This window comes from Psilocybe cubensis (genome assembly GCF_017499595.1).
Source record: "Psilocybe cubensis strain MGC-MH-2018 chromosome Unknown contig1, whole genome shotgun sequence".
In the NCBI taxonomy this organism is placed as follows: Eukaryota; Fungi; Basidiomycota; class Agaricomycetes; order Agaricales; family Agrocybaceae; genus Psilocybe; species Psilocybe cubensis.
This window is the reverse complement of record NW_025952839.1, coordinates 90,108-116,216: the sequence shown is the minus strand read 5'-3', so window position 1 is coordinate 116,216 and position 26,109 is coordinate 90,108. Positions and strand designations below refer to the sequence as shown.

The 26,109-nt window shown below is 44.1% G+C and overlaps 5 protein-coding genes across 5 annotated transcripts; 3 read left to right on the top strand and 2 right to left on the bottom strand.

Annotated features, from left to right (window-relative positions):
• Positions 1 to 3,288: 3,288 nt before the first annotated feature.
• On the top strand, positions 3,289 to 4,018 carry JR316_0013416 (uncharacterized protein; the record flags this gene model as incomplete). The annotated part of the gene is made up of 4 exons (XM_047899025.1): positions 3,289 to 3,322; positions 3,531 to 3,584; positions 3,634 to 3,640; positions 3,697 to 4,018. 4 exons carry the CDS (start codon positions 3,289 to 3,291, stop codon positions 4,016 to 4,018), a joined length of 417 nt encoding a protein of 138 aa, XP_047741878.1.
• A 1,379-nt stretch (positions 4,019 to 5,397) lies between these two features.
• JR316_0013415 (uncharacterized protein) lies at positions 5,398 to 6,559 on the top strand (the record flags this gene model as incomplete). Its single annotated transcript, XM_047899024.1, has 4 exons — positions 5,398 to 5,575; positions 5,633 to 5,874; positions 5,933 to 6,271; positions 6,533 to 6,559. The coding sequence occupies 4 exons, from the start codon at positions 5,398 to 5,400 to the stop codon at positions 6,557 to 6,559; spliced, it is 786 nt and encodes a 261-aa protein (XP_047741877.1).
• A 643-nt stretch (positions 6,560 to 7,202) lies between these two features.
• On the top strand, positions 7,203 to 8,505 carry JR316_0013414 (uncharacterized protein; the record flags this gene model as incomplete). The annotated part of the gene is made up of 5 exons (XM_047899023.1): positions 7,203 to 7,330; positions 7,417 to 7,624; positions 7,676 to 7,754; positions 7,818 to 8,167; positions 8,230 to 8,505. 5 exons carry the CDS (start codon positions 7,203 to 7,205, stop codon positions 8,503 to 8,505), a joined length of 1,041 nt encoding a protein of 346 aa, XP_047741876.1.
• Positions 8,506 to 9,587: 1,082 nt separating this feature from the next.
• JR316_0013413 (uncharacterized protein) lies at positions 9,588 to 9,991 on the bottom strand (the record flags this gene model as incomplete). The annotated part of the gene is made up of 3 exons (XM_047899022.1): positions 9,588 to 9,647; positions 9,699 to 9,869; positions 9,920 to 9,991. The coding sequence occupies 3 exons, from the start codon at positions 9,989 to 9,991 to the stop codon at positions 9,588 to 9,590; spliced, it is 303 nt and encodes a 100-aa protein (XP_047741875.1).
• A 3,770-nt stretch (positions 9,992 to 13,761) lies between these two features.
• On the bottom strand, positions 13,762 to 20,290 carry JR316_0013412 (uncharacterized protein; the record flags this gene model as incomplete). Its single annotated transcript, XM_047899021.1, has 8 exons — positions 13,762 to 13,854; positions 13,917 to 14,298; positions 14,356 to 14,950; positions 15,002 to 17,096; positions 17,174 to 18,191; positions 18,262 to 19,009; positions 20,024 to 20,211; positions 20,265 to 20,290. The coding sequence occupies 8 exons, from the start codon at positions 20,288 to 20,290 to the stop codon at positions 13,762 to 13,764; spliced, it is 5,145 nt and encodes a 1,714-aa protein (XP_047741874.1).
• Positions 20,291 to 26,109: the final 5,819 nt, after the last annotated feature.

Genomic DNA, 26,109 nt, shown 5'->3' with positions numbered 1-26,109 from the left:
GTATCAAGGGTTGTAGTCGACCCACAACTCATTTTTAGAACATGAGTATGACATGTCAGTTATTGGGTTACGAGAGGCCTTTCGTTATGTCAATTAAAGAGAGCCATTCAGCACGTACTGTGCTTACTTTAACTCAGGTCCTTGATCGATGCTTTACATGGAATTAAGCGCCCATGAAGGTGAATATGAAGAACAAGTACTTGGGACTGAGTGGGTGTATTCCGTGAACGATCACTGCGCACGGGGGATATCACGGCCGCCATTAATAATCTTCTAATCTCCATCCACTCTCAAATAGGCAGGGCCACTCAAGCGGCTTCCAACCGACGTTCCGCTGTGTCCACGCCTGCTCACGGCCCTTTTCTTGGTGAGAAACTTCCTCCTAAAGAGCGTGAGCAGGGTTTCATCTCTGCACACCTCAGTCGTATCGCTTCCCGGAGCGCTCCGGTAGTGCGCGCTGGCGAAGAGAATGTTGGTGGGTCCTGTTCATCGATTCGAAAATGGGAAAAAAAGTAATGACGACTTCACCTGGCTGTCTTTCGTGGGGCATACAGAAATCAGCGTGGCTGCTCGCGTGCGTGCGTTTTTGCGTGTGCCTGCGTGACACGCATTTTTGCGCAACAACTGTGTTCTGCACGCATATGGATGTGTTCTGCACGCAATGTCACAATTGTGTCACATATAGTGTTGGATTATTTCTCGCCAGTACTCGTGTATCTCGTGCGTAAGGAAACAAGGATTCTCTTCTACTGGATTAGTTCAATAATAAATGATAATTATTCAATGCCTTGCCAGCACACTCGCATGATTCTTGCCATTTATAGCATTTGGCTTAATTAATAGACATCTACTCAAAATTCTACTATACAGAGGTAAATCCTGTTTTCTTGTGACTTCAGCATTGCTATCACGTCCTACTTATGAGCACAGTTAGCTTGCTCGGATGATTTGGTGTACCTGGGCGTGTTCCTCGACACCATCTCCGGCCGACTACGCGACCAGCCGCATTGCATCCGGCAACACCTTTTATTCAATGATGTCCGACCACATTACCAGGCCCGCGAACTTGAATAAAATCTTTTTTTTTGTCCTTTGGACAAGTATTTGGTGTCGTCGAACGACGATGAGCGTGACATCACAGCACGCTAATCGCACTCAAACTCACGCATCTGACACGCAAGCAGCACGCGACCTACTTTCCCACGTGCACGCGAGGACACGCGATGATACGCGACCCGATTATTGCGTGTAATTGACACGCTAACACCTGTGGTTCGCACGCGATGACCCCGCACACAGATTCATCTTGCACGCCAGTACGAACTTATGCGTTTCTGGCTCGAAGTATCCTACTGAAAAAATGTATTCAATGAAAAGTTCACTGTACATCCCAGCCGCTTGTGGAGGGATAATTATAGAGATATTGTCATTTGTATTGTGTATCAACGGTGTAGTACGGCTTGAAAATACTTTTATATTCACACCTTGTGCCGTAGGTGCATCCTTAGATGGACTGGTAGTGTTGTCTTCTTCAACTGCCTTGATGCTATTTGAATCCAAGTGCGGTATGGATATCTAAGGGATGGCATCTATTCCATGAATAAATGAAGATGAAGAAAGTATAGTACTCATGTATCCTGAGTCTGTAGTGGTGACTTCTGGCTGCTTATGATCTCGTTTCATCATGTCCTTATTAATTTGCATAAAGCTCGTAAGGAGGAAGGTCCACTAACTCCAAAAGAATTCAGAAGTCTTCTGTTGACAACTCAGTAGCGAGTGAAAGACGAAAATTATGTGGGGGAATAGTACCTTATTAGGCTATACACCACTTGTTCTGGAGTCAGAGTCTATTTAAATGAAAAGAAAGGTGTATAACAATCCAGTGCTTACAATAGTATATCTAGTACTTAGTACAACTTGCTAAATGTCAGATTTGTGTTGAGATATGCACGCATATATCACGCTACCTCAATGACGCTGCACGCATTTCAATGACATGTACACGCAAGATCTGTCAATTTGCACGCAAATTCACCGAATAGCATTTATGCGCAGCACGCAAAAATAGGTCGCACGCAGGCTAGCCACGCTCTTTTCCTGGTGCCCTCTTTCGTGCCTTGAGGTGCCGGTACGTTGGGTGTTATCTAGACGCTCAGGCAGCGCCCAGCTCGCGCCGCGGATCATCGTGGAATCAGAGTAATAGATGTTCCGTGACAATCTAAAGAGCCACTAGCTAGAGTGGTGGTGATCGATGCAACTGAGCCTCGTTGTTGAACTGTCAATAACCGGGCACCTCATGTCTTTGACCAACTTTCTTTTTGAAATCCACTATGCAGGGAGTACTATTATACAGCGGTAGAGTCGTTCAGAGTGCTGAGATTGACATCGAGGTGGAGCTACCGAGGAAGCCTAGAAGCTATAATCAGAATGGCTATGTTCTCAAAGGAGTTGTGGCTTACCTCGGCTGAGGACGTGAGATAATACTCACACTCATTAGCATCCGACGGTCTCTTACTGTCGAGTCATTGGTGTTGGGAAACCCTAACCACAGGAATGTCTACCCTCGAGCTTGAGTTCTCAGGTGAGTCTGGGGTGCGTATACTTAGTGGTGCAGCTCTTCTCTCCTACGTGCAACGGTGTTAGCTGGCTGTTATCCTACCCACTTGGTGTTGACCTCGATCAGATCTAAAGATATATCTGCGGCATCTATACAGAGATAAAAACACTGCACCTTTGAACCGCCTCATTCACGATTGGACATCAGCGTACCTTGTCTATATTCATGTCAACGCGTCGCAACTTGCTCTGCATGAAATTTCTTGTTATCCTTTGTTTCGGCGTCAATTAGTTATTCGTTTGACTTTTTCTGTTACTCTAGCTACATTATGAAGATTCTAGGTGGTATATATTCCTTTTATCTTCAAATAACTGCATTATATCAGTAGTCTAAAGGCTTGTCTCTTTCCGCACGTAGCCTTGATGTTATTCGGTTGTTCCCGAATCTGAGAATCAATTATTGATGGCCGTCAGCGTGAGAATGTACTTACTCCGTGGCGGATACGAATCCAATCGCCAGCTTCAGGCGTTGGTCTGCGATTGTATTTGTGTCCTATCATTCCTCCAGTTGATCAGGATGACGTCTTTGTGGGTGAACACCGGAACTATGACCAGTTATCCGCGGCATATCGACTCACGGAGATCCGGATGTTTCCTCCTTGACGTCGATCGCAAATTTCTTGCTGAGCAATTTATCGCAAAGCGGCGTGTTGGGTAGGAAAGTCTTCTCTAATGCCCAGAGACATCTGGACTAAGGTCGGATTAGGTATGCTGACTCCCTGTTCTCGGTTAGATATCACCAAATCACTCATCAGCACTCCCACGCTCATCGTCATCACTCCCACTTACCCTGGGCATGGTTCCGCCGGTTTTTGGTCGGAGCATTCAGAACAAGTCTCTCGCAGACTATCAACCTAAGCACCAGCCCTCCCTCTATTGACAGAATCGTGCTAATGTTCATTCCCCTTTTCCAGAAACATTCCTCCACCGGGCAAACATCAACGCTGATGCTGCGGTTTGGAAGGTCGGTATGCAATTAATCAGGTACCGTGTTGGGTACAACAGTATCGGGTACAGATACCAGGTGCGTATCACACTATTAGATTGTCTGTACAACTCCAAAGTGGTATTCGGAATCAGTCTCTTCCCTTCTGCGTCTCCCGTTCAATATTGTCTTCACAATGCTGCCCACAACCCCACAACCTTATCTCTCTCCTCAACCGGACGAACGTTTCTCAACTCGACCTTAGTATCTCAGAGTGATGTAGAACACGAAATGCCAGCGTACCCCGGAAGCATATGCGCGCATCAATACTTAGGAAAGGGGGTTGAGGATGAGGTGGTAGGCATGCGTGACAACAGCGCGTGTGAAGGATGTCGGGCGTTGGGAGGTGCTGCGAATCAAGTCAATGTGGGCTCAGCATGGGTTGAGATACGACGCGGTGAACTTTCGGCATATTAAAGCGTTTCCCTGCCTTCAGTTTCAATGTTTTGATTCACATTTGTTCTGGGTCTGGTGACTGATCGAGTTTTAGCGCCCTAGCTTTCGTTGAACTCGCATTCGCACTTTTTCGCTCGGCGCACGTATGCGTTTTTCGATTCATCAGTTACGAGGGCGGTTTTCACCACCATCAGCAGGAACACGGTCATCGGTATGGGTATGGTAAATATATGCAACTTTCAAGCATGCGTATAGAATCAGACTTGCTCCCTGAGTACGAGTCTTAGACTCTTGACAATTTCTTCTGTATCTCGCTGCGCTCTGAGGCATATTTCTGTTTCTCTTATTTACCAGATCCGCTCATGACCTTTAAGCTAGATATGGTATGGGAGCAACGCATGGCAGGATCTATTCAGCAGACCCCCTACATGATCAAGAGCCGATTACCAGCTACTTATCCGTGGTTTGAAGCATTTCAAAGGTCTTGGGCATCGTTGATGGAGGGATGGACATTGTGGTATGCTTCTTTTACCTGGTTTGCAATTAGCCTGAAAGCATATAGAAGGTCTGTGTCGGTCGTCGGCTATATCACACTCAGAAGTACTAGGAGCTGTCGTCATAGGTGAGGGAAGGTTTTTCTTTGCAGTGTCGCGTATTGGCTATTATTGTGATGGTTTATGTCACTGTCTGTGGTCTTGGGGAAATGGGAAGTGAGCATATATCATCGTGACTTGTGAGCCTTATGGCTCAGTCCGGGACGAGTTATATAACCGAAGAAGACGCGGTAATGGAGGCTTTAGTAGCTGGTCATCGTATGGCATACGAACAATGTGGAACTTTTATAAATGTATCTTTAGATAACCGTGTAATCTTTGAGCAGACCGTGCCATATTGCATATTGTGAAGAGAGGGTTGATAAAGACACCTGGCTACGCTTTTTGACATTCTACACGCAATCTACAATGTTCAATGCAATCCGCATAATGCTTTCTTGTCGACAAACTCAACTCAAGCCAATCTCGGTATCCTCGTGCTACTTGGTATTATCTGTCTATCGCTACACAACTCTCTTTTACGGCTGCAAGATTCCTGCCGATTACACTTCCTGATCAAAGCAGTAGGGCTCAGACTCTGATAGCACAGATATCAGTGTCTGCATGGATGGCACTGTGTCGAGCCAAGTCACTGCTCAAATCTCAGCTCTAGCGGGTATAGAGTTAGCATGCATGGCTCAGGTTCATGACCAGGCCCTCAGAAATCAAGCACAGTATGCACTCTCGACCCCTCACTCATCGTTGAAAGGTTGGAGCTGACATTTTTTGACATTCTTTAGACGTCCTCGTTAAAACGTCCGAGATGGAAGCATGAATATCAACAGCGCCACTCTCCAAAAAATCACCATGTACACACAATACTACACCTGGTCACCGACTTTTTCCGCTACCGCACAGTCCCCCCAATCAGAGTCTGGGTCATCCAGCGTCCAAGAAGATCTCTGGTACCGGGAGATGGAAGCCTTTGTCGACTACAATTACGGTTCGAATTACAGCAGCACAAACACGAGCATTAGCACACCAGGTACACCCGGTTCACTGACTCATCCAAAAAGAACTGATCCTGAAGCATAATTTCAAGCCGCGTTCTCGAGTACCCGCGAATCTGCCTCGTTGGCCAGTTGGCAAGAGCACCACACATATCAAACCTCAATGTCATCTGTCTCTGAGAACATCGCGCCTGTTGGCACTGTACCGATAACTTCTATCCACACCTCATATCATGCTTCTACTAGTGCTTCGATACTTCTACCTTCGCAAAAATCAGACGGTTCAGGTGTACAGAGGCGGAAAGCGTTGCGAGGCGCTCAAAGGTCGACGGGGGTGAGATATCCAAACTTCGATCATGATACAAGGACTAATATATTATATTTCTCTTCAGACGACGACCCGAAAGAGGACCAACACTCGTGCACGTAAAGTGCCACAGCGGAAAATACATGCCACTGGGGTGTTAACCTCTGAGGAGGTGGCATCGCTTCCCTCCAAAGAGTACACTGACAGTGTTGTGCGTCGCATTTTGGGAGTCCCACCAAACATCAATCTCGAAGATGCATGGCCAATAGGTGCAGACCCTTGGCGTCGATACACAAAAATTAAGGTTCTCATTCTCATTGTCGGTTGCTCTCCTAACCATCGAGCATCACTGGAAGACATTGAGACGTATCTGATGAACAAGTACCCCAAACTCGCAGATACACCATACAGTAAAAAATGGCGGGTGAGCCCAAGTTTTCCCTTTCCGCGTCTAACCCTTCAACAATAATAAATATCTATTTAAATCAATTTGTATTTTCCCTTCCAATCGAGCATTGTATCCTAAGCGCAATCTGTACTTCAAATTTTTGTTGTTCTAAGAGGAAAAATACACAACATAGCATGAAACCGCTTTCCGTTTGGACTCTACACTTTTTATCATGGTAAAAGCACCTCTGCATTGAACACTCCATAAAACTGATTTAATTAGCTTGACTTTTTGTAGATGCTTGGAATCCATAGTTTCATGTGAATCGTTGGCATAGAAATCGATGAAAGGAGACCGACTTGACTGTATTAAATGACCTGACCCGAGGCATAATCTCATAAGTCTGATAGCGTGCTTCTGATGTGCAGCTAAGTTTGCCCGGGACTGCAGCTGCCTGGTGAACGGGTTTGCAATTGTCAAATTTACTTAATTTATCACGAACGTGCTATGTTAAGCAGTCATACTAATTTTATGTGATGGAATTGACGGTTTCAAAGAAATTTGATCTGTGGAATGATGAGATGAGGAGGATCAAGAAAGATTAAACACTCGGATGGTACTATTTTTACGTGAAGGGCGTCTGGATTGTGGAGTGCCACTTTTTGTAAATCATGGTCTACAGAGTCGAATACTTTCTGGGAGTACCATCGATGTTCATTAGACGCCGATAGTCCATTCAATATCTCAAGAACAAGTGATGGTAAAGCATTAATGAAACAAGGCAGAGTCCAGTTGACGACTTGGGATATCAAACATCAACTGAGATGAGCAAAAAAATGCTTCAGATAACAAGGATGCTACCCTGTTGAACTTGTCCTGACATTCAATCTCTCACAGAATTGAGCTATATAAGTAGCAAGCATCGATTCCAGATAAGCATTGACACTAAAATCCGCAGCTTTTCATAATGTCTGACGAATCCAGCGCGTTCCCTTCAGTACCAGTAAATATTGAGGACTATACAATCAGTCCCAACCTGAATTTCAGGGATTTATACGGTGGTATATGGTTGTACGCTCTACGTGTACGGTCTCAGTACGTAGTTTGCGTCGTATTACCCGAGCAGAGTGGCTCAAGCTGCATAAAGATTCAAAGACATCATCCAAACCGGGTTATTCCAGTAGGATTGTCTTGACAGCCATATCCGCATTTTACGGGTTGACAGTTCTTAATTTCATCGCTCAATGCTTTTCTATGAAGTGGAACTTTGTTATCAATGGAGATACCAGGGATTCGATATTTTGGTCGTCATTTGATTATCCGTCGTGGGATTATGAAGTAGTAGGCATAGTCATGCCGTTGATCTTCGTCATATCGGATGGACTTTTGGTATGTATATTTGATTAAGCCTGAGGTATCACACGAAGCTAATCATTTCAGATTTGGAGATGTTATCACCTTTGGGGAGAATCGATTAAAGTTACTGGAATTCCGGTGTTTCTATGGATTACAGAGATTGGTCAGTGGATGAAATTTCTCTTTTAACAAAGCATATTCTGACTTTCATCCAACGACGTCACAGCTCTGGTTATAACCGACATTGTGCTTCGTACAACTATATCTCAATCCCCAAGCCTTGCAAGGGCAGAGCTAAACAATCACATTTCCACATCCCTGTTGTTTATGGGTTTAGCTACGACATGCTGCACAACGTTTCTTATTGGATATAGGATATACACCGCATCCGAGAACATCAGTCGGGACAGGAAACGATACATACGAATTCTCATTACGATCGTTGAATCCTCAGCAGTGTATTCGTTTTTACTCTTCTTAGAAGCTATGGTTACAATCATCCCTGGTTTCAGAGACGTGCAGTCGACATTGTACCAAGCATTTCCGTACATCGATTGTACGCTGGCAGTGTGTGCGGTGCGTTTCAAGACGATATCTACGAGATGTGATTTCATGGGATGTGCTAAGTGTTTTTCCAGGGACTTGGTCCTACAGTCATGGTGTTACGACTCACAGTCGCCAATCAACTTGAAATCAGTACCGTTTCGTCTGGCAACAATATGACGCATATCACTGGATTGAATTTTGATAATTCGCAAAACGGAGGTGCTGTTGGGAACAATGGGCTTATTTCTAGGGCGGTCAATGATTCTTCTGTTGGGGAAGAGCTCAACGGGGGAGGCGAAGCTCCCATCGGTGGCCAAAATATAATAACATCGCCCAAGAACAGCGTTATACGACAAGGCCTCATATAGCAGCACTCATTGTGCAGGTACATCTCCAGCTTGTTCATTAGACACATATACGTTACTAAAAAAGGAACCTCTCTAGTTTGTTTATTTTCAGTATATGCAAAACGCTTATTTATTCATAATTTCATATAGCCTGGTTATCAAAAATATCATGAACATAGAGGCACTGGTTGGAGGCAATCGGGATATAATTACGCTCACTATATATCACAGATGCAGACCACATCAATACAGTCATTGGTACGACATTTGCTTGTGTCTCAGAGAGCGGACAGGCATCGAAATATATGGAGGTGCTAGAGCGACACGGTTTTCTGCCGCCAAAAAATTGCTATTTGATATCTGTCTGGTAAATATCTCCAGCCAAAAGTGTCTACAGTATATTTCCTAAGGCAAAGGTACAGCAGATGGATGGCCTAGTTGAATGACACCCCTCTTTTTTGTGGTTTTGCGTGTGCAGACTTCGACTTCTCACGCCCCTGTGCTTGTGCACAATAAGCGCAAACAAACGCGCCAGCTCACCACTCCCGTTCATACAACGCACCCTCACCAACAATTTGACGCGTAAGGGAGACCGAGGGAGAATGATAAGGTGTGAGATAATTATTCAGAAATGCGTTTGAAAGGCCAGCGAAAGGGAAGGAGACAGACCCGCGTGCTATATGGCCAACAGTGTGAGTAGGGGAGCGAGTTCACGAGTTGCGCTGTCCCTGCACTGTCACCGTGGACTGTGTGCACCTCGACCTGCGCATTATAAACTCGAACGAATGCATCGTCTCTCTGCATTGCTCCTCTTCGATCTCATAACGATCAGCGAGAGTCCCTTTCAACCCATCCGTCGAGCAAACGAAACATTGCATATGGACTATTCAGAGCGAGAGGATCAGTGGTGGGCAGGTTGGATATCAGTCCGCTTTGGGTGATCGCATACTTACGTGCCATGTCACTGGCCTAGCCTGTCTTTGGAGGGGAAATGGCGGGATTTAAGAGGGGATGTATACTGTCCATGCGCATCGGTGCTGCAAGTCCTGTGTGGAGGCACGTCTGTGTCTGAGATCCGCATGATGTTGTGGAAAGATAATGCCTCATTCGCTCGTTCCAGTGCTTAGTGAGGATCTCACATTAGCGTCGGGGTTATTCGCCACCTGTGTGCGGTTTTTTTTTTTCAACCGTCCGCATTTTTTCATGCTTATTACCTTCACAGTGCGTGTAAGCAATCCTGTGCACTGGGATAGCCACTTTTGTCTCATCCTGCGTGTTTCTCTCAAGCCCGCTTGCCGAGCAACCCCATCGCCATCTATCACATAGGAGGCAAAGACGTAGCAGGCTTTCATTTCTTCAAGGGACATGATGCCGCCATTGTTGGTCTGCAGATATTATGAGATGATGGGTGGTAAGGTAAAGAAGGCTACCTCACCGGTGCAGGAACTGCGCCAGCAAAAATGGCTGCTGCAGCGACGGTGAACGCTACGAGAGAGTTGAAGTGCATTGAAAACAAGCTTCTTGAAAGTTGATTCCTGAAAGCCTGCTGTCATTGTAATCCATGGGGCACTCTTTATAGTCGTCGTTCTTGTTTATTTTGAAGTTACACCAAGTTTATGGCGCACTCATTTTAAGCCACTCGCAGCAGTTGACCACTATGGATTCTGCTCTTTGTGAAAAGTGGATATTATTGAATGATATTCCCAGTGTTCGTTAGCTTCATACGGGTTGCATCAACTTGAGCTTGATTACCCGTTGCCTAAAATTGTATGGCTACCGCGGCGTGAGCCGACTGCCGTATGTTTTACATACTAGTTGAGTGTTAGTCTTCATTTTTTTCTGGCATGCAAAAACTATACATGAGATGTGTATGTTAACCGCTGCATGGAAAACATACAGTAGTCGGTGCATGTGGTGTACCCACCGCCATTTGATGAATAATCGTACCATGAGAATGACGACTTCGTCTGAGTAAAAAAATATAATCTATCCACAGTATGAATTTGGCTTATATCTAAGTAAGTTGCACGATGATTTTTATCACTACGCTGTCACACATAGATAACTATCATCCTTATGCAAGGTTTTTTTTTCACACTGGCCGCGCATTGAATGATGAGATGTAATATATATATCCGTGTGAAAGCTTGTTCATGGGATGAGCTCGGAACTGCACACATACGCACACAAATAACTCCTTAAGTTAGTTGGTTCTTCTGGGTAATTCACTTGCTTTATTGATAATTAACCAAGTTCTCCCAGCAATAAATTATAGAGTAACTTGATTCATTGTAGGTAGTGTAGTTAATATTTTTATATATTATTTCAACAACTTCCCTTGTGGCTTGTGATTTCCACGTGTACTAAGGTGAGAGGGCGCAAAAATCAACTTCAATTCTCGACTACTTTTATCTAGAAGTTTTTAGGAGATTACTTTCTTTTTCAGCTGATCTCACCTCAATTTTATGCACTGATCACCCCTGTCTCCAGAAAATTTTGATGTTGAACACGCCAACTCGCGATGCTCATGTGGTCTTATAATTCTTGAATCTGGCGCCAAAGGAGTGAGCCATATTCCCTTTTTACTACGGTTTTCCTGTTGCTCATACGTCCTCTTCTCTCTCAACGCTGTCTGCTGCTGTGCCCCTACTCTACCTTCAAACCACTCTTCTTTGTCTCTGTCTCAAGTGTTCATGCTGGTGTCTGATTCTCTCACGCTAGGCTTTCTTTTCGAAGTCCTACTCCCGCGGTAGGGGCGCATGCAGATGCCGCAGCTCGGCGCTCTTCTTATCGGTCCGCAGCGAAATATTGGACAAGTGGGTTGTTAGTCAATGTGACTTGGTCCGCCGCACTTTCCCCCTAACTCATCGACGGCCTTGTTATAACTTTGGCTTTTTCTGCACGCGCCTTCTCCTTGGTTGCTCTCCTTGCCCGTGGTGACCGCATTGCTCAATTTTCATGATGGCCGTTGTTTTTTTTGGTATGTGCGGCATTTCTCGGCACTACTCTGTTTTAGTGACATCAACTAAGTTCTACATAGCGGGTTTCTGGCAACATCATCTGATATTGTGAAATTGATACGTCTTCCCCAAAAATGAACATTGTTATTCTTACCTTTGATGCCTTCAAGCACTATAAAGAGCCCTGACCCACAATCAAGACGGCCTAAAGAGTATCTACACACAATGGGGAAGGGATTAACCAAGTTGGAAGGCAAATATTAACATTCTGAGGAGACAATTCTTGACAAATACAGCGTCTGCGTGTCAGGTAGGCTTGATAGTTTTAACTTGTAAAGAAATATGCTTGTGTAAATATGTTCGCTTCTCTGGTAAAAATCATAGAACAGCGGTAATATGTCTCATGAATTTGTGGCAAGAGCGGAGCGAGAAGTTCATGGTGTATTTCCAAGCATTGCTATTAATTGGGCATTCACCACATGAGAACAACATGTTTACAAGACCACGCCTGCTGATGGGTCAATTTTCGGATATGTAGTTACGCCGTTGGGAGCCCCATCAGGAATGGTTTACCACTGCACAGATATGCACAAAAACAGGATCTATTGATAGTTTTTATGGATCAGAGCTACGAAGAATCAATGGAGTTGTATTTATTACCTGTGTTCACGTCAGTCAGCATGCAATGACCATTGCATACCTTTTTGAACAGGCAATCTAAACAATTTCAATTGAACAATCCGTTTCTCGCCGAGATGCAGAGTAACGTTAAGATCAAATTCGTATTAATGGGAATCAATGTACTTCAAGTTTCGTGCGTGGGTGATGGCAGCTTGAGCAAGGGCCCTTTTGGGGCCGTACAGGTTTTCAGGGTTCGCTTCGTAGATGCTTCATTTGGGGAAGTGTATACCTCAGGATCGGGCAAATAGAAAAATAAGTGCACGCAAGTGCACGCAAGTGCATGCAAGTGCATGCAAGTGCAATGCAAGTGCGCGTGACAGTGTGTCAATATGTCACAATATTTCCTCGGGACTAAGATGCCGGTGCATGCCGAGTGAGGAGAACATGCCATGTTTGTTAGTTCAACTGAGGTCTGAGGCAAATGAACAATTTTGGCTGCTAGCATGAGTTTTGAATACTACCTCTGTTAGACTATTTATTCTAAAATATGCTTCAGACAGTTTGTGCGCCATTTTCTGCCATATTGCACTGCCAGGGATGTGTTGTCACGGACTTGTGATCTGTCGTCACAAGTACTAATGAACTTGTTGTAAATACACCTTGTGCCTTGGAGTATGGGAAAATAAAACATGAAACTTATATATTTCGGTCTTTGTGGTATACCCATTTTCCAGAATGGTGTTATTTACTCTCTCTCGGTACCTTGGGGCGAAATAAATTGAAAATAAGTTTGAATATTCTCTCTGCAATGATGAGGTACTACATCAAGCAAAACAATATCTGCCTGCTAAAAATTTTGCTAGTCGGATTAAGGAGTCGGTTAACGCCATAAAATATGCTTAGAGCTGGGGATTCAGCTAGAATTTACACAATAATTGACTCGTCTGTGATAACCTTCTAATTTATGTCACATTTATGTCACATGCACTTGCGTTACACTGCACTTGCACTGCACTGCACTTGCGTGCACTCACGTGCACTTGCGTGCACTCACGTGCACTTGCGCGCACTTGCATGCACTTGCATGCACTCGCGTTGCACTTACATTGCACTTGCGCGCATTTGCACTGCACTTGCATGCACTTGTACTGTACTTGAGTGCACTTATGTTCACTGCATAATACTCGAGTGTCACCGTGCCTATGGAAGGCTTTTTGGGGGTTGACGCGTGACATGTCTAGAATCAGAGACCGTGACAATGACTTAGTAAGTTAGTTCAATCCCTTCGTCAATTGGCAGCTGTCTGAGAACGAAAGAGTTGGATTGGGAACGCTTCATCCATAATTTTTACAGCAGATATACTGTCAAAGGTAAGTATATACTATTATTTGATATTTTTCACGGCAGTTGACTGATGATATTCATTCATGTAACACTCAAGGGGGTACCGGTCTTCAAAAATCGGACACGACGTTGGTTTTTTTTTTTCAACGGATTTTGACCAACCTACCTACCTCGTAAGCATTACATAACCATCAAAATGGCTCAAAATGGTAATTGCCAAGGGCCAAGGAAATGAACTTAGCCAAATTTTACACGTTGGAACATTTGAGGTGGCATAAAACATCTGTGTCCCTCATTTTACATTCGGACAACTGTAGTTGAGATACTACACAAGTAATTAACAAATAAAACATCAGTAGCGACTTCGTTTGCCTTCCAAACATGAGGAGCACGCCCAAGTCTTTGAGACGGCATGCACCTTTGGTGTTAAGCACGAAATGTGGTACTGTTCACCGTCCGTTAGAGTACAGTAACAAAATTAAATAGCAACTCAAAAACGTGACTTACCCATACTGTTTCACAATTTACCCGCTTACATTTAGCAAGGCCTGCAGTCAATTCTCCAGTAGCCGGGTGAGCACTGAGTCCGCATACACATACAGAAAGGCCGTTAAGGTCAAAATAAGTCCGTTTGCGCCGTGGTCTTTGAGATATTAAAGATTCCGAATGCAATGTTGTGTCCTGGTGTACATGGTCGTCATTTCCGTTGGGTTGTATGTCTGCGGGGTTTGTTACTTGTGTGCACTCGGAAATATTGGTGTCAATTGGATTGTCAATACTTTGTATTTCGCTTTGGGGTGTTGGCAGGACATTGTCATCGTGTATTTCGGATTCCTCAGAGCACGAATCACTTTCAGACACGTTGTCAAGATCGGATAGCATTGAATGTCTAGAAAAAAGTAATTAATTAGCATACAGAACAATTACATTGATAATTTGCGCTTACTGAGGCAGTTCTACACTCATTGTGTGTGCATCTGAGATCACCAGTGCGCTTTTTTTTGCTTTTGAGGAACCTGAGCGAGTTTGACCTGTAGTGAGTCGATTAATCCATATATTCTTCATCTGAGACTTTTCAAACGAAGATAAGTCCCAAAGATGCGAATGTCGAGCCAAGGAAGCAGAAGGATGTGTTTTAATCATATGGTACTTGAGGTTATAGCGCCAGACTGCAGGAGACGTCTTGGGGCATATAGGACAGTAAATTGGGACATTTGAGCATGGAGACGATGACGTGGACTTTTCCGCGACTGCATACTTGTAGTAAATGACATTGGGACATGAGAGCGAAGCCTGTGTATTAATTTTGATGTTTCCGCCGGTGCCTTTCTTCAAAAAAAACACGCATTGTGGGCTGGGACGAAGACAAAGTCCACATGGCTCATCATCACGATTGATTAAAGGATCGTGAAGGATATGCGAGCCGATGTGTTCAAGTATGCGTGGTCCACCCTTTCCAGCGAAATTGAAGGGAGGTTCACACATTGGGCAGCAGTTTAAAGCCTCTTTTAGGCCAAACGAAGCAGAAAAACATGCCTTTCCTAGACTGTGATGTTAATTGTATTTTGCTAATAAAGAAGAACTAAGCGCACCGGATTCCTCATAGTATGGAAATTCTTTGCCTAGAGAAACCTGTGGTAACTTTTTGAGAACACCTTTATCTGAGTCGATTGTGCTACGCAGTTGCGAAACAAGAGCCACAAGTACACTGCCTTCAAGCAAGTAGTATAATTGGCCAATTCCAGACGTATGGATGGTGGGGTTGATTGGTAGTACCATCTTTGCAGGAGTGTGAATAGTGCGCTCGCTTAATAGTCTGTATGTTCGCCAGTCTGCCTTTAGTGTTGGATCGTCGCCTACAGTTGAGCGGCGAAGACCAAGTATTGACATAGATATTGAGACTTTCCCGGAATCCGATTCATTAATATCGTCCATTGAGATAGCTTCCACCGGAGACTCGGAATGTATCTTGATGCTATTAACCTCACCTAAGCACAGAAACAAATGCTGCTCGCACTTGACCAAAGTTACCACTGGATCCAGAATAGAGACAATGTCTTGAGCGTTGTCAGAATACTGGCATTTGGCTTCTGAAAGGTTTATTGCCTTTCCAAACCGTTCTGCCCCTTGTACACGTCGCAACCGGTCTGTAGAAGCAACAGATCTCTGTCCACGATGCTTGCTGTGCAATGATAGTGCACGCGATTTAGGAATAAGATCCCCATTGTACAAGACAGTGCGTGTAAAGTTCTCTTCATCGGGAGAAGTATAATGTATGAATGATTCGGATGGCATTGACTCGTTGAAAAAGGGGGTTAGAAATTGATCTTCAATGTTGGCTTGCTGCGAAGTAAGTGTTGAAGAGATATCCGAGTCAACGATGGGTCTTTCTAGAGAAATAATCTCCTGAGAGATGTCGTCATGTGCTTCGTGTTCAAAAAGGGTGCTGCCAACTAGAATCTTTCCATGTGGCGAAAGCATTCCATATTTTGAGTCGCATTCCAAACGTGCTAGGATTTCAATAATCCAAGGACATTCAGCCTCAAGCAGAAACCGCCCACGCTTCCAGGACGTTAAGAGAGTAACATTTGCAACAGAAACATTTCCTTTCCAAGATGCAGGCTTGATGTGATCTGAGGAGTCGGGAAGTTCCTGTGATAACCGCGTAAGAGCAGGCATTTTGAGTCGTCGTGGTGCGCGATCCCAGTGAGGATACTTTGCTAGAATATTTGACACTTCTGTTGTACCTGTAAGCCGTGATGATAATTGCCAGATATCAACATTGGAATCATTTCCAATCATTGTTCGGAGTATTCCAAATATTTCCTCGAGCCGATCGGTTCCTAAAAGCACAAGATAAAATTGACTGTGAGGTAGATGAACCTTTGCTTTTGCAACACAAAAGAAAATATTCTTCGCCATGATTTGCAGATCCGTGTAAAGCAGCGCGGGAATGAATTGAGTACCGGATTCGTGATACAAGGCCAAAGCCAGATGAACTGCTGCACTGATGTGCTCGAGTTGCTCGGAGAGCGTGAGATCCACGCAGAAATATGGGAATACGATGTGGTAGAACAGTTTCCCCAAGATAACCAGGGACGCGCGTGCTTCAATAATAGACGGATTTTGATGTTCTGTGATTGTTGGAAGACTCCAAATAGCTCGAAGCAAATCAAACGCGAGTTTAACATCTTGTTCATCGTTTGGATTGCATAATGACGCCACATGTACAGCAGAGAGTCCAGACATCTTCAGATGGGTTGATATGATCGAAGGAGTAATCCTAACTCCTGAAATAAGAAGACCGCGGGGACGCAGAAGCAGGTTGCGAAATCGTTTAAATACATGTTTCCAGTCCTTGTCAGCTGTTAAGTCGTCATCGCCTACATGGAGATCCATAAAGGTCATGTTGGTGAGTAGTGGAAAAATAGGGGAGGTAAGTGATAGCCAGTGTTTGAATGTTAATAAAGCAAATGCTGACCCACGTCTTGTCTCGCCATCAGAAGCAATTGATACAAGGCGAAGTTTGGTTTGCTGCCTGGTTGAAGTAACTGAGTTTATAACTGTCTTGATAATTTCCGCATGTTCTTCAGCGGTTTCCCTTTTGCAATCACCAGAAATAAGGATTGGACATGCTGCATAAATGCAATTGTTAGGGCTCATAATTCCAAGTGCCCCAACCGTGGCCTATATAAAAATAGATGTCTCAAAATTAGAAACACAACTGAGAGCGTCTGTGCGTGGAAATCATGTAAAATTCTCACCTCGCGTGCATAGTGAATTTCTCCTTTATCCAAACAGTGGAACAGCTCTTCCACATCGTCTTGACTATTGAATTCTAGTGCCGTTCGTCTCCCATGCTCTCTACAAACTCCCAAAAAATTGTTTGTATGCTCATCCCATCGAATCCGAGCCTCAGTGGCTATTTCGTCAAAGGCCAAAGTTGTATGCATCACGTTGGCATCAGCAAGAACGTCTGACAGTCCCTGAAAACATGCAGTAATGTTGGCAGTAATTTCGGTAATGGTTGGAGTAGATGCTGATGGGATTAAAAGAGGAACCATCTTTTTGGTGCGTAGCGTAGTAATTCCAGGAAGTCCGAGGGAGCGGTGAACAATTCCAGAGATACGATTTCCACCCAAATCCATCAAAAGAAGACCAAGCATGTTTTCCATATCAGAATAGCTCTTCGGGTGATACACACCAATAGCGGCAAGCTTGTACTGTTGGAGAATATAGGTAATGCTGCGCTTTTGACGAATGCCGATTTCTAGGAGGCGCTCAACGTGTCCAACCTGCTTACTGGCAATTGCAATAATTAGCCTCTGCCGTTCATCGAGAGACTTTGATTTCCTAACGATAGCTCTTGCTTGGCTGACTCCCTGAAGCTTTAGAAAATTAATTTGCTTGTCTTTACGAGCAAGCACAGTCCGCAGAGTATCCATGGAATGATATGCATAAGGTGTGTTCACGTCAACACCATTTTGTATCCGAGAAATGATTCCCAGAAGCATCGAGTTACTTGACAAATCAGAGCACAACGAGCAGCAGGCAGAGTGTGGTGGAACTTCAACAGTTCCACACCGTAGACTTCGAACAATCATGCGGTGATTTTTGACTTCGTACGTCCACGGCAATGGTAGAATGTCGTGGAGTGCAAACGGATATGCAGAATGAGGTGATCGTCCATTAGGTAAGTCCAGTATATAACCTTTGCACGCAGCAGAGGTAAGCCGCAAATCTGATGTTTTACTGCCAGGAATGATATAACCCGGCCCCAACCTAAATTGTGGCATGCACACAAGTAGACCCGTTATTAGAAGTTATATCTCAAACAAAAATTAGTACGTACTTGAGTTGCTGTTTGTTTAATCCTTCAATTAAGTGTGAGAACTTGCCTTCTAGCAAGCTCTCTTCAACGTGTCGCTGTACCACAAAGTATTCTATAAATGGAGCGAGACCATTAAGTCCGTCATGTTGGCCTTCAATAACGGCGGCTACATCAAGGCTGGTTCCCCACCCCAAAAGTGATTTTAAAAGTGGGTTTAAGACCACTTCCCACAAGTCTTCGTTGCTAATTGATAGGTCATCATATTCTGCAGGATTGCGATTAAATCCTTCAAGAAGATCGGAAGTACTGTGTTGGCTAGCTGCAGGAAGATTATTGACCAAGGTTTGCATCTTGTTTGCAAGGTTTGACTTGTACCATGTTACCGGAAGTCTCTGTACAGTATTTGACACGGCGACAGTTAATGTTTCAGTATGTTGACTGAGATTTAAGTCCAGTTCCGATGGCATTTTTTGCAAAGGTGTTGACAGTAGAGGAGTAGATTCAGGGATAAAACCAATTTTCTTGGGGATAATTGTCTGCGATGGAACACGGATTTTATCGGCAGGATTTGTGCGTTTCAAAAACATAGAAATTGACCCGTCCTTGAGTTTAGCGCCAGATTTCTGCAGCTTTGCAGCCTTTGCACGGCACTTTGCTGTTCCACGATGACGTGCTTCAAGGTTTTTAATACCTCCTGGGCCACATCGTATACGATCAAAGCAATCAGGGCATTTAGCATACCCGTCTGCATCAACCTCTATCGTAGATTCTGTATTGGCCTAATAATTGTCATTTATTTTGTGTATTGTAAGTACACGAATCTAAAAATAGTCTAGACGCGCACCATATATAGTTCTGTATTATCTCAGTATAGTGCGGCACTGTGGAGATGATTCAATTGTGGTTTGAAAGACCTTTTTGACACACGCTTGAGCGTCCAGATACAAAAACTGTTATCAAAATTCACTGATTAAGCCAAGAATTCTTGGAAATATATGTCTTGGAACTTGCTTGGAACATTTGAACATGGTTTTCGTATCCAATAGACTCAAATTCATTGACTAAACTGAAAATTTTGTGGCAAATTCTTCCAAAAAAATCTATCATTCGAATTTTTTTTTCGCGGCCTGGCAGCCAACCTACCTACCTAGCCGGTGTCCGGCATCTTAATTTCCGTACCCCCTTGGTAACACTGGCAGACAAAAAGTGAATTATAAAGCGGAAAAGGGTGGACCTTCACGGAGGGCTCACTCTACTTTTTGAGAAGATACATGGCCTTTCTATCATTCCTATCAACCCAACCTTTGTCAAAATTATACAACCCACCAAGCCAAACCTAGTAGGAGAGAAGAGAATCCTTAGGCCACGGCCTATCCCTGAAAATAGGACTGCAGCAAAGGCAGTGAAGTCAAAAACAAAGAAATAGCATTCAATCTCCTAGGTACTACATTGATTAGTTATATACAGTTCATGTATATTAAGTATAGAGCGTTGTGTACTATAACGGACTGTGCATTTGCGTTTTTTTAATGTTTGCACTTGTGCGCGCACTGCACTGCACTTGAGCACAGCCACCGTGCACTCGCAAATGCACTTGCACTGCACTGCAGCACAGCCACCGTGCACTTGCATTTGCACGTTTTGCACTTGCGCACTTGCGCTGCACTTATTTTTTCCTATGCCCCTCAGGATCGGTCAAAGCAAAATATTTTGATGTCATTATTCGATCTATGGTGATGAGGTTAGACGGAGGGTGAGGGGACAGTGGTGCACAATAACTCACCTCGTGTAGCCTTGTCATTGTAGAAGAGCGTATATTCCACCATTCTACCGGACAAATTTTGCATGCATCCATGTCCCATGGTGTCCGTGGATGATTCTGGAGTGTTTACATCACCCGAGCTTTCGGTTTCTAGATTGGATGCGATGTGGATCATATGTATGTGTTGATGAGTATACGACAGCTGGCTTCTGAGTTGTTACAAATATTAGCAGTTGGAGATGAACAAGAATCATCCTCGAACCTCGAGTGAGATGTACGTGAGAACATTGTGAATAGTTTCTATGTATCCTCGAGCGTCTTTGAACCGAGCGACGTTGCACTTCCTTACTTCTTTGCTTCTGTATCACCACCGGGGCACCAATTCAAGAGCTGAATCATGATACCCATTCTATGGAGTGCCAGGATAGAGGGGTCAGAACATGATGATTTCTATAGCTTTGATCAGGCTATCAGTTACAAGTTACAATACGTTTATTTTGTCCGATACAATTTGGTATCTGTAAACCTGTGGATGAGCGATTAAGTTCCAGCACGTCTTCGTTGGCTTCATCGATACCCAGTTGGTTGCATTCCTCGTACAGAGATCTAAGAGTTTCCTTTACTCGAGAAGTTTTCTATGTAAACAGGTAAAATAACGTACGCTTATTGGGATGTATTGGATCAAGGTGAAGTAGGTGAACGCGTTCTTCAATTGTGGAGAGGGGAAAGCTGTTTGCCGGTCACATATGAGAATTGCGCGTATTTGTCCTTATTTTGACGGGCACGATTGACGGACTGTGTAAAAAAATGCTTCGAAACCCTCACTCGCGTCGTCTTTTATGACCACGCAAGATTTACATTTGAGAGAAGATGCAGAATCAGCATGAATACAATGAGAGCGATTATATCGTAAGAGAATTGATAGAGTATACAAGAAACAAACATAAAACAGGCACTATAGATCCAAACACGCGCAAGGACGTGCATCAGGCACAAACATGGCAGATACATACTTAAATTCGCATTTTTCAAGACCAGCATAATATTAGCATGTCCCCTAAGCAGAAACCTTACGAGCAGACGCAGTAATACGAGCTGAGAAGTCCAGGGGCAAGAAAATGTCACCAAATGATTCCCCAGACATCAAGAAGAGTGTGCACCATAGCACTGAGCCGCCAGCCATCCATTGTAACCTTGATAAGCCATACACACCCACCAAACGGTATTTATGATAGACTCCCAGGATTTACCCCGCATACATGCACCAATATACAGAGTGAGTTTTACTGAGATCACCGTCTAGTACTTTGTACGCAAGCTGAGTACTCCCACTAGGTGTAAGCATGAGTTCTGCAATCACAATAATTTGTCGAAACATGCGTCAAATATATGATTCAAGTGTAATTCCACTAATCTAGGTGGGTATGGATGGGCACAAGAAATTTACCTTGCAGGGGAAGCGAGGGAAGTGCAAGGGAAGTGCAGTGCGGGAAGTGCGGGCAGTGCGACGTGCGCGATTGGCTGAGGGCAGTGCGGAAGTGGCTGAGGGAAGTGCGGAAGTGGCTGAGGGACGTGCATGTGCGTGCGTGGGTTCGAACCGTGTTGTGGCAGGTCGGGGTGATGGAGCGTGGGATAAATTGACTTCAAACAAATTTGTGTCGTCTTTCTTGGTCGTCACTGTTCCTCTACATTGAACAAGGCTTGGCCCACTAAAAAAGTCATATTGTAATATATAGTGGTGTAAATAGTTGAATAGAAGTAAATTTAAAAGTTATTTAATGGATGATCGTGTATTAAGCTAAGAATTGAGGCCCGGGCTAGTTTGCCATTGGTGAGCAAGTATCCTTGTATGAATAAAATATTAAACCACATACCTCGAGTTCACTGTCATCCCCTTCTCTATCACCAAAGTTGAAGTAATCTGGAAGTCCACCGTATGGGTTCCACCCATCTTGATGTGGTCCCACATCGAGTCCCCACTGGCAGTGTCCTGCAACTCCGGCACGCGCCGAAACTTCAAAAATTTCTTCTTCAAAAAGCTGTAGGCAGTCCCTATCAACATCAATTTCGTTCTTGGAGGTAGGTCGTTCCCAGCATTGAGCTGACCATGCTTCTTCAATAAGACGGTCATCCAAAAGGTCTGTGAACCTTGGATTTTGCTTGAGGTGATGAGCAATATAAAGAGTAAAAGCATGGGCGAGAGGCGGGAAGGATACCCATTTAATTCGCATTTTAATGTCGTTGTTGGCGATTTTGCATTCAAACCAGTTCGAAATCTGAGCGCGTTCAATAATTGTTAACTGACCAGTAAATGGAATAACACCAGATTTCAGGAAGGACTTTGAGTTCTTCATTTTCTTCTGCTCGTCATGCCACTTCTTTGCAGGAATCGTTTTTGATGCAAGGAATTTGCGATTGTTGTTGAGAAGCGCCTTCAGAACTTTGATATGCGGCATGAGGATTCGGTCAATGTCTTCAGTGAAGGGGATAGAACTTGGATCAGATAATATCTCGTCATTATCTTTTACTTCATGTGCGTGAATCCATTTTCCAAGCTATATTGGTTGTCTTTTTAGTCAAGAAAAGGCAATAGAATCCGTAGAGCTCACCCGTATTTGTCTTCGTCCTTCTGCATTCATCCATAGAGAATCCACGACATGATCTTCTGGAGCTATGGATGTAATTTGGGAACCCACTCCAGGAGGCATCGTGGCATATTGATTATCTCTCCACCACCGCACGCGCCACCCATTTGAAACTCGTTGGATGATGCGAACTGGGTACCAGAATTCACCATGAAGGCAAAGGGCACCTCGACCTTCTCTGTTAAAATTTTTAAGTATTGGTATGTAGTATAATGTATTTAACTTACTTGAGACGGTCTGCAAGACATATTCTGTCTCCAATACGTTCTGCACATTGCATACTAGGGAAAATAAGCAACTTGGTAAATACAACAGAGAGTATGACATGCTTACCGTTCTGCACTCGAACGTGGTATAATATGATTTCTAACATCACACGAGTCACAAATAAAGTCGTCTGTGATTCCCAGATTGCTTGCCCGTCCATTTCGCTGACATGCTATGTGCGACCAGTCCTTGCACCAGTCACACTGGACAGCCGCGCCATGTTCGTCATCAAGATAGTATTTGTTTCCATCTCCAATCAAACCGCATCGGCAGTTTATTGAGAAGCTAGACCAAGGTGAAGATTCCCGCGAATGTGATGACTTTGACTCGGCTGGACTACCCAAAGTGGAGCCAAGTACTAGGGTCGATCCGCGTGCTGGACTGCTTGGAGTAAGAAGACTTTTAGAGATGTTAAAGGTCTCTTCTTCGGATTCGGGATCCAGCTCTATTTTTTCTGCTGGTGTGGTCTTCTTGTTTACAGCAACTGCTCTGCGTTTAGAGCGGGTAAGATATTCTTCTGTTGATTCCGCGAGTTTTCTATTGCTGATCCAATCTTGTTTAGAAGGATCCATCTGTTCATAGTCGGGTGACGTATAAGTAAGCTGCTGTGGGCTGTATAATCCAACAATCGAGCATATGAATCGAATATTGAATCTTTCGGAGATCAATTTGTGTCGTGTATTAAAGAATGCATCTTGTGCAGACTCTTTTCCCTCGTGCGCATAGATAATAGCATGAACACAACAACCATCAGGAAGTATAGGCGCTTTTCCCGAAAGGTGTGTTTCGATTGAGGCATTCTCCTCCACAACACAGTTTCCGCCATTTTCAAGTCCGTCGTAGGTGTAGACCAATCCATTCTGCGTAAATCTGGCACTAAAGTGACTTCCAGAGGAATCAATAAGCACTAGCCCGACCAGATAGTATACAAGATCTGAAAAATCGTCTGGAGCGCCAGATGCAGCCTTTAGAATTGGTGAAAGATCCCAAGAAGACAGACTAGGTTCGCCAGTATCGTTTGCCAGCTCAAAGTATAGCATAAAAGGAAGGGATATAACCAAGTCCCGTATGTCTTCTCGTTCTCCTGGGCAAAGACAGACACCATCTTTTGTTCTCCAGCATTTGACCCGCTCAGGTGCACAATCAATGGAGTCAAAAGAGATGTAGGAAGGTGTTGGACAGCGATCCAGCGAGATATAATTGGAAAAATATCTTTCCAAATCTCCGCCATACTGGTCATAGTCCCGAGGCATTAGCTGCAAAAAACGCGCACTCCGTGGCTTTGTTGACAGTTCTACATGAGGGCCCCCAATAGCCTCGGATCCTGTACAGAAGCGGATCGATGTGGTCAATATCTGGAGAGATGCCGCTGATCTGTACCACTGTGAGTGTTGTTCCCTTTGAACAACATCGTTGAACCAACCCTAACAAATTTAAGCGCCCATAATATATACACAAGAAAACGTGAACTTACGAAAACTGAATCAAATGAAGTCAACTTTGTAATGAATTTCTGGCTTTTAAGTGACCTGCGGAAGAGGTCTCGCTGCTTTCCTAGCCCAATAAGAAGTGATTTTGGTGATATCCGTCCTCGTCTAAGATTTTGGCACTCTTGTAGTGTTTGTCCAAGTATTCGAAGCATTGAGTCGTCCGGTAAATTTGGTCCACATATGCTGTAAAAATACGAATCAAACGATGCATTTACAGCGCCGAGAAGAGTAAGAGCCACATCCAGCCAGCATGAGTTATCTTTCCATGGAAAAGATGCAATTGGCGAGCGGTTGGGATGTGCAGAAGTACGTGGACTAGAAGCGACAACCTGATGTTGGGAGGGCTCCCGAACTATTGCTGGAGTGTCGTCTAACGTCTTTGAATAGCGGTTAATGTTGCCATCTTCTAAAACTGTGAGGGCCGCTTCTTCTTGCAAGTTATCTGATTGAATAAGCTTTTGTTTTTTGTGCTTTTGTCCAAGGAGTTCTTTAACGGTATCTGGCGGGCGACCGTCATTGTGTTTCCGCTTTTGGGTAGCAGCGTCGGGTGCGCGAGTAGGCTTAGTACGACCAAGCTTCTCTTTTGTTGATTTCCACGGTTCGGCCTTGCCGTACCGTATAGGTTTTCCCTCTGTAATTAAAATGTAAATATAGTTCTCTGTCAGAAAATACAATTACTCACCAAGTGCTGCATTATATACTCGCTCAAAATATTGCGCAACAGCATGAAGAGCATACATTCCAGCCATAAAGTCATGATCCCGTCCAGCAGCACAGTACATTTTCCAGTGCATTGCTTCCTCGGCATTTGTAGTCTTCGGAATCGACTTCCATACATCTATGTCCATTTTCCGTTGGGAATAAAAAAGCATAGAGGCGTGAGAAGGGCGTGTCCACCACGCCATCCAGCTATTCAGCTTTGGAAAATCGCGTACAAGGTTTGCTGCTTGCAACTGAAACTCTACAGCGTTAGGTAGGTCAACAAGCTCTAATGCACGTTTCTTGAAATCCTCAGCTTTTTCAACAGGAACAACGCCGCCAATCCTGCTAACACGCGTAACACCCCTTCGATAATGCTCTAAACATCCACTTAAAAGACGCGTAGCCGCAATTCGGAGGTCATCATGTGAAATGGTGTTGGTTGGTTCTTGCTGCCAGAACTCGATATACCCCAAAATAAAGCCTTCTCTTTCGGCTTCGCTAAAGTCCATAACCTAGGAGAATACATCATCAAATAGACATCAGCAATACCGGGGCCAAGTAGGTAATGATCCGTAGTGATACGTAATTCTGTAGTGCCCATAGTAACGGTCCCATTTGGGTAACACACACTGATGTACCTGTAGCTTGGTACCAACGTGACATGGTACTCTGTAGTGATCTGTATTGTAACGCGAGTGCTGTGTAGCGGCGTGTAGCATGCTTACCATGGTCCATACCCCTCTGTATACAACTGACATACAAATTGTAGCATACTACCACAGATTTGTAGCATGCTACCACAGATTTGTAGCATGCTACCACAGATTTGTAGCATGCTACCACAGATTTGTAGCATGCTACCACAGATTTGTAGCACATCATAACACACTGCAAATAGGTACAAAGGCATATATAGTATCCACTTTCATTTGTATAGTGTTGTGTGGCTATTCCTGCAAGTGCCAATATCACACTGAAAACCGAACCATTTTTGACTAAAATG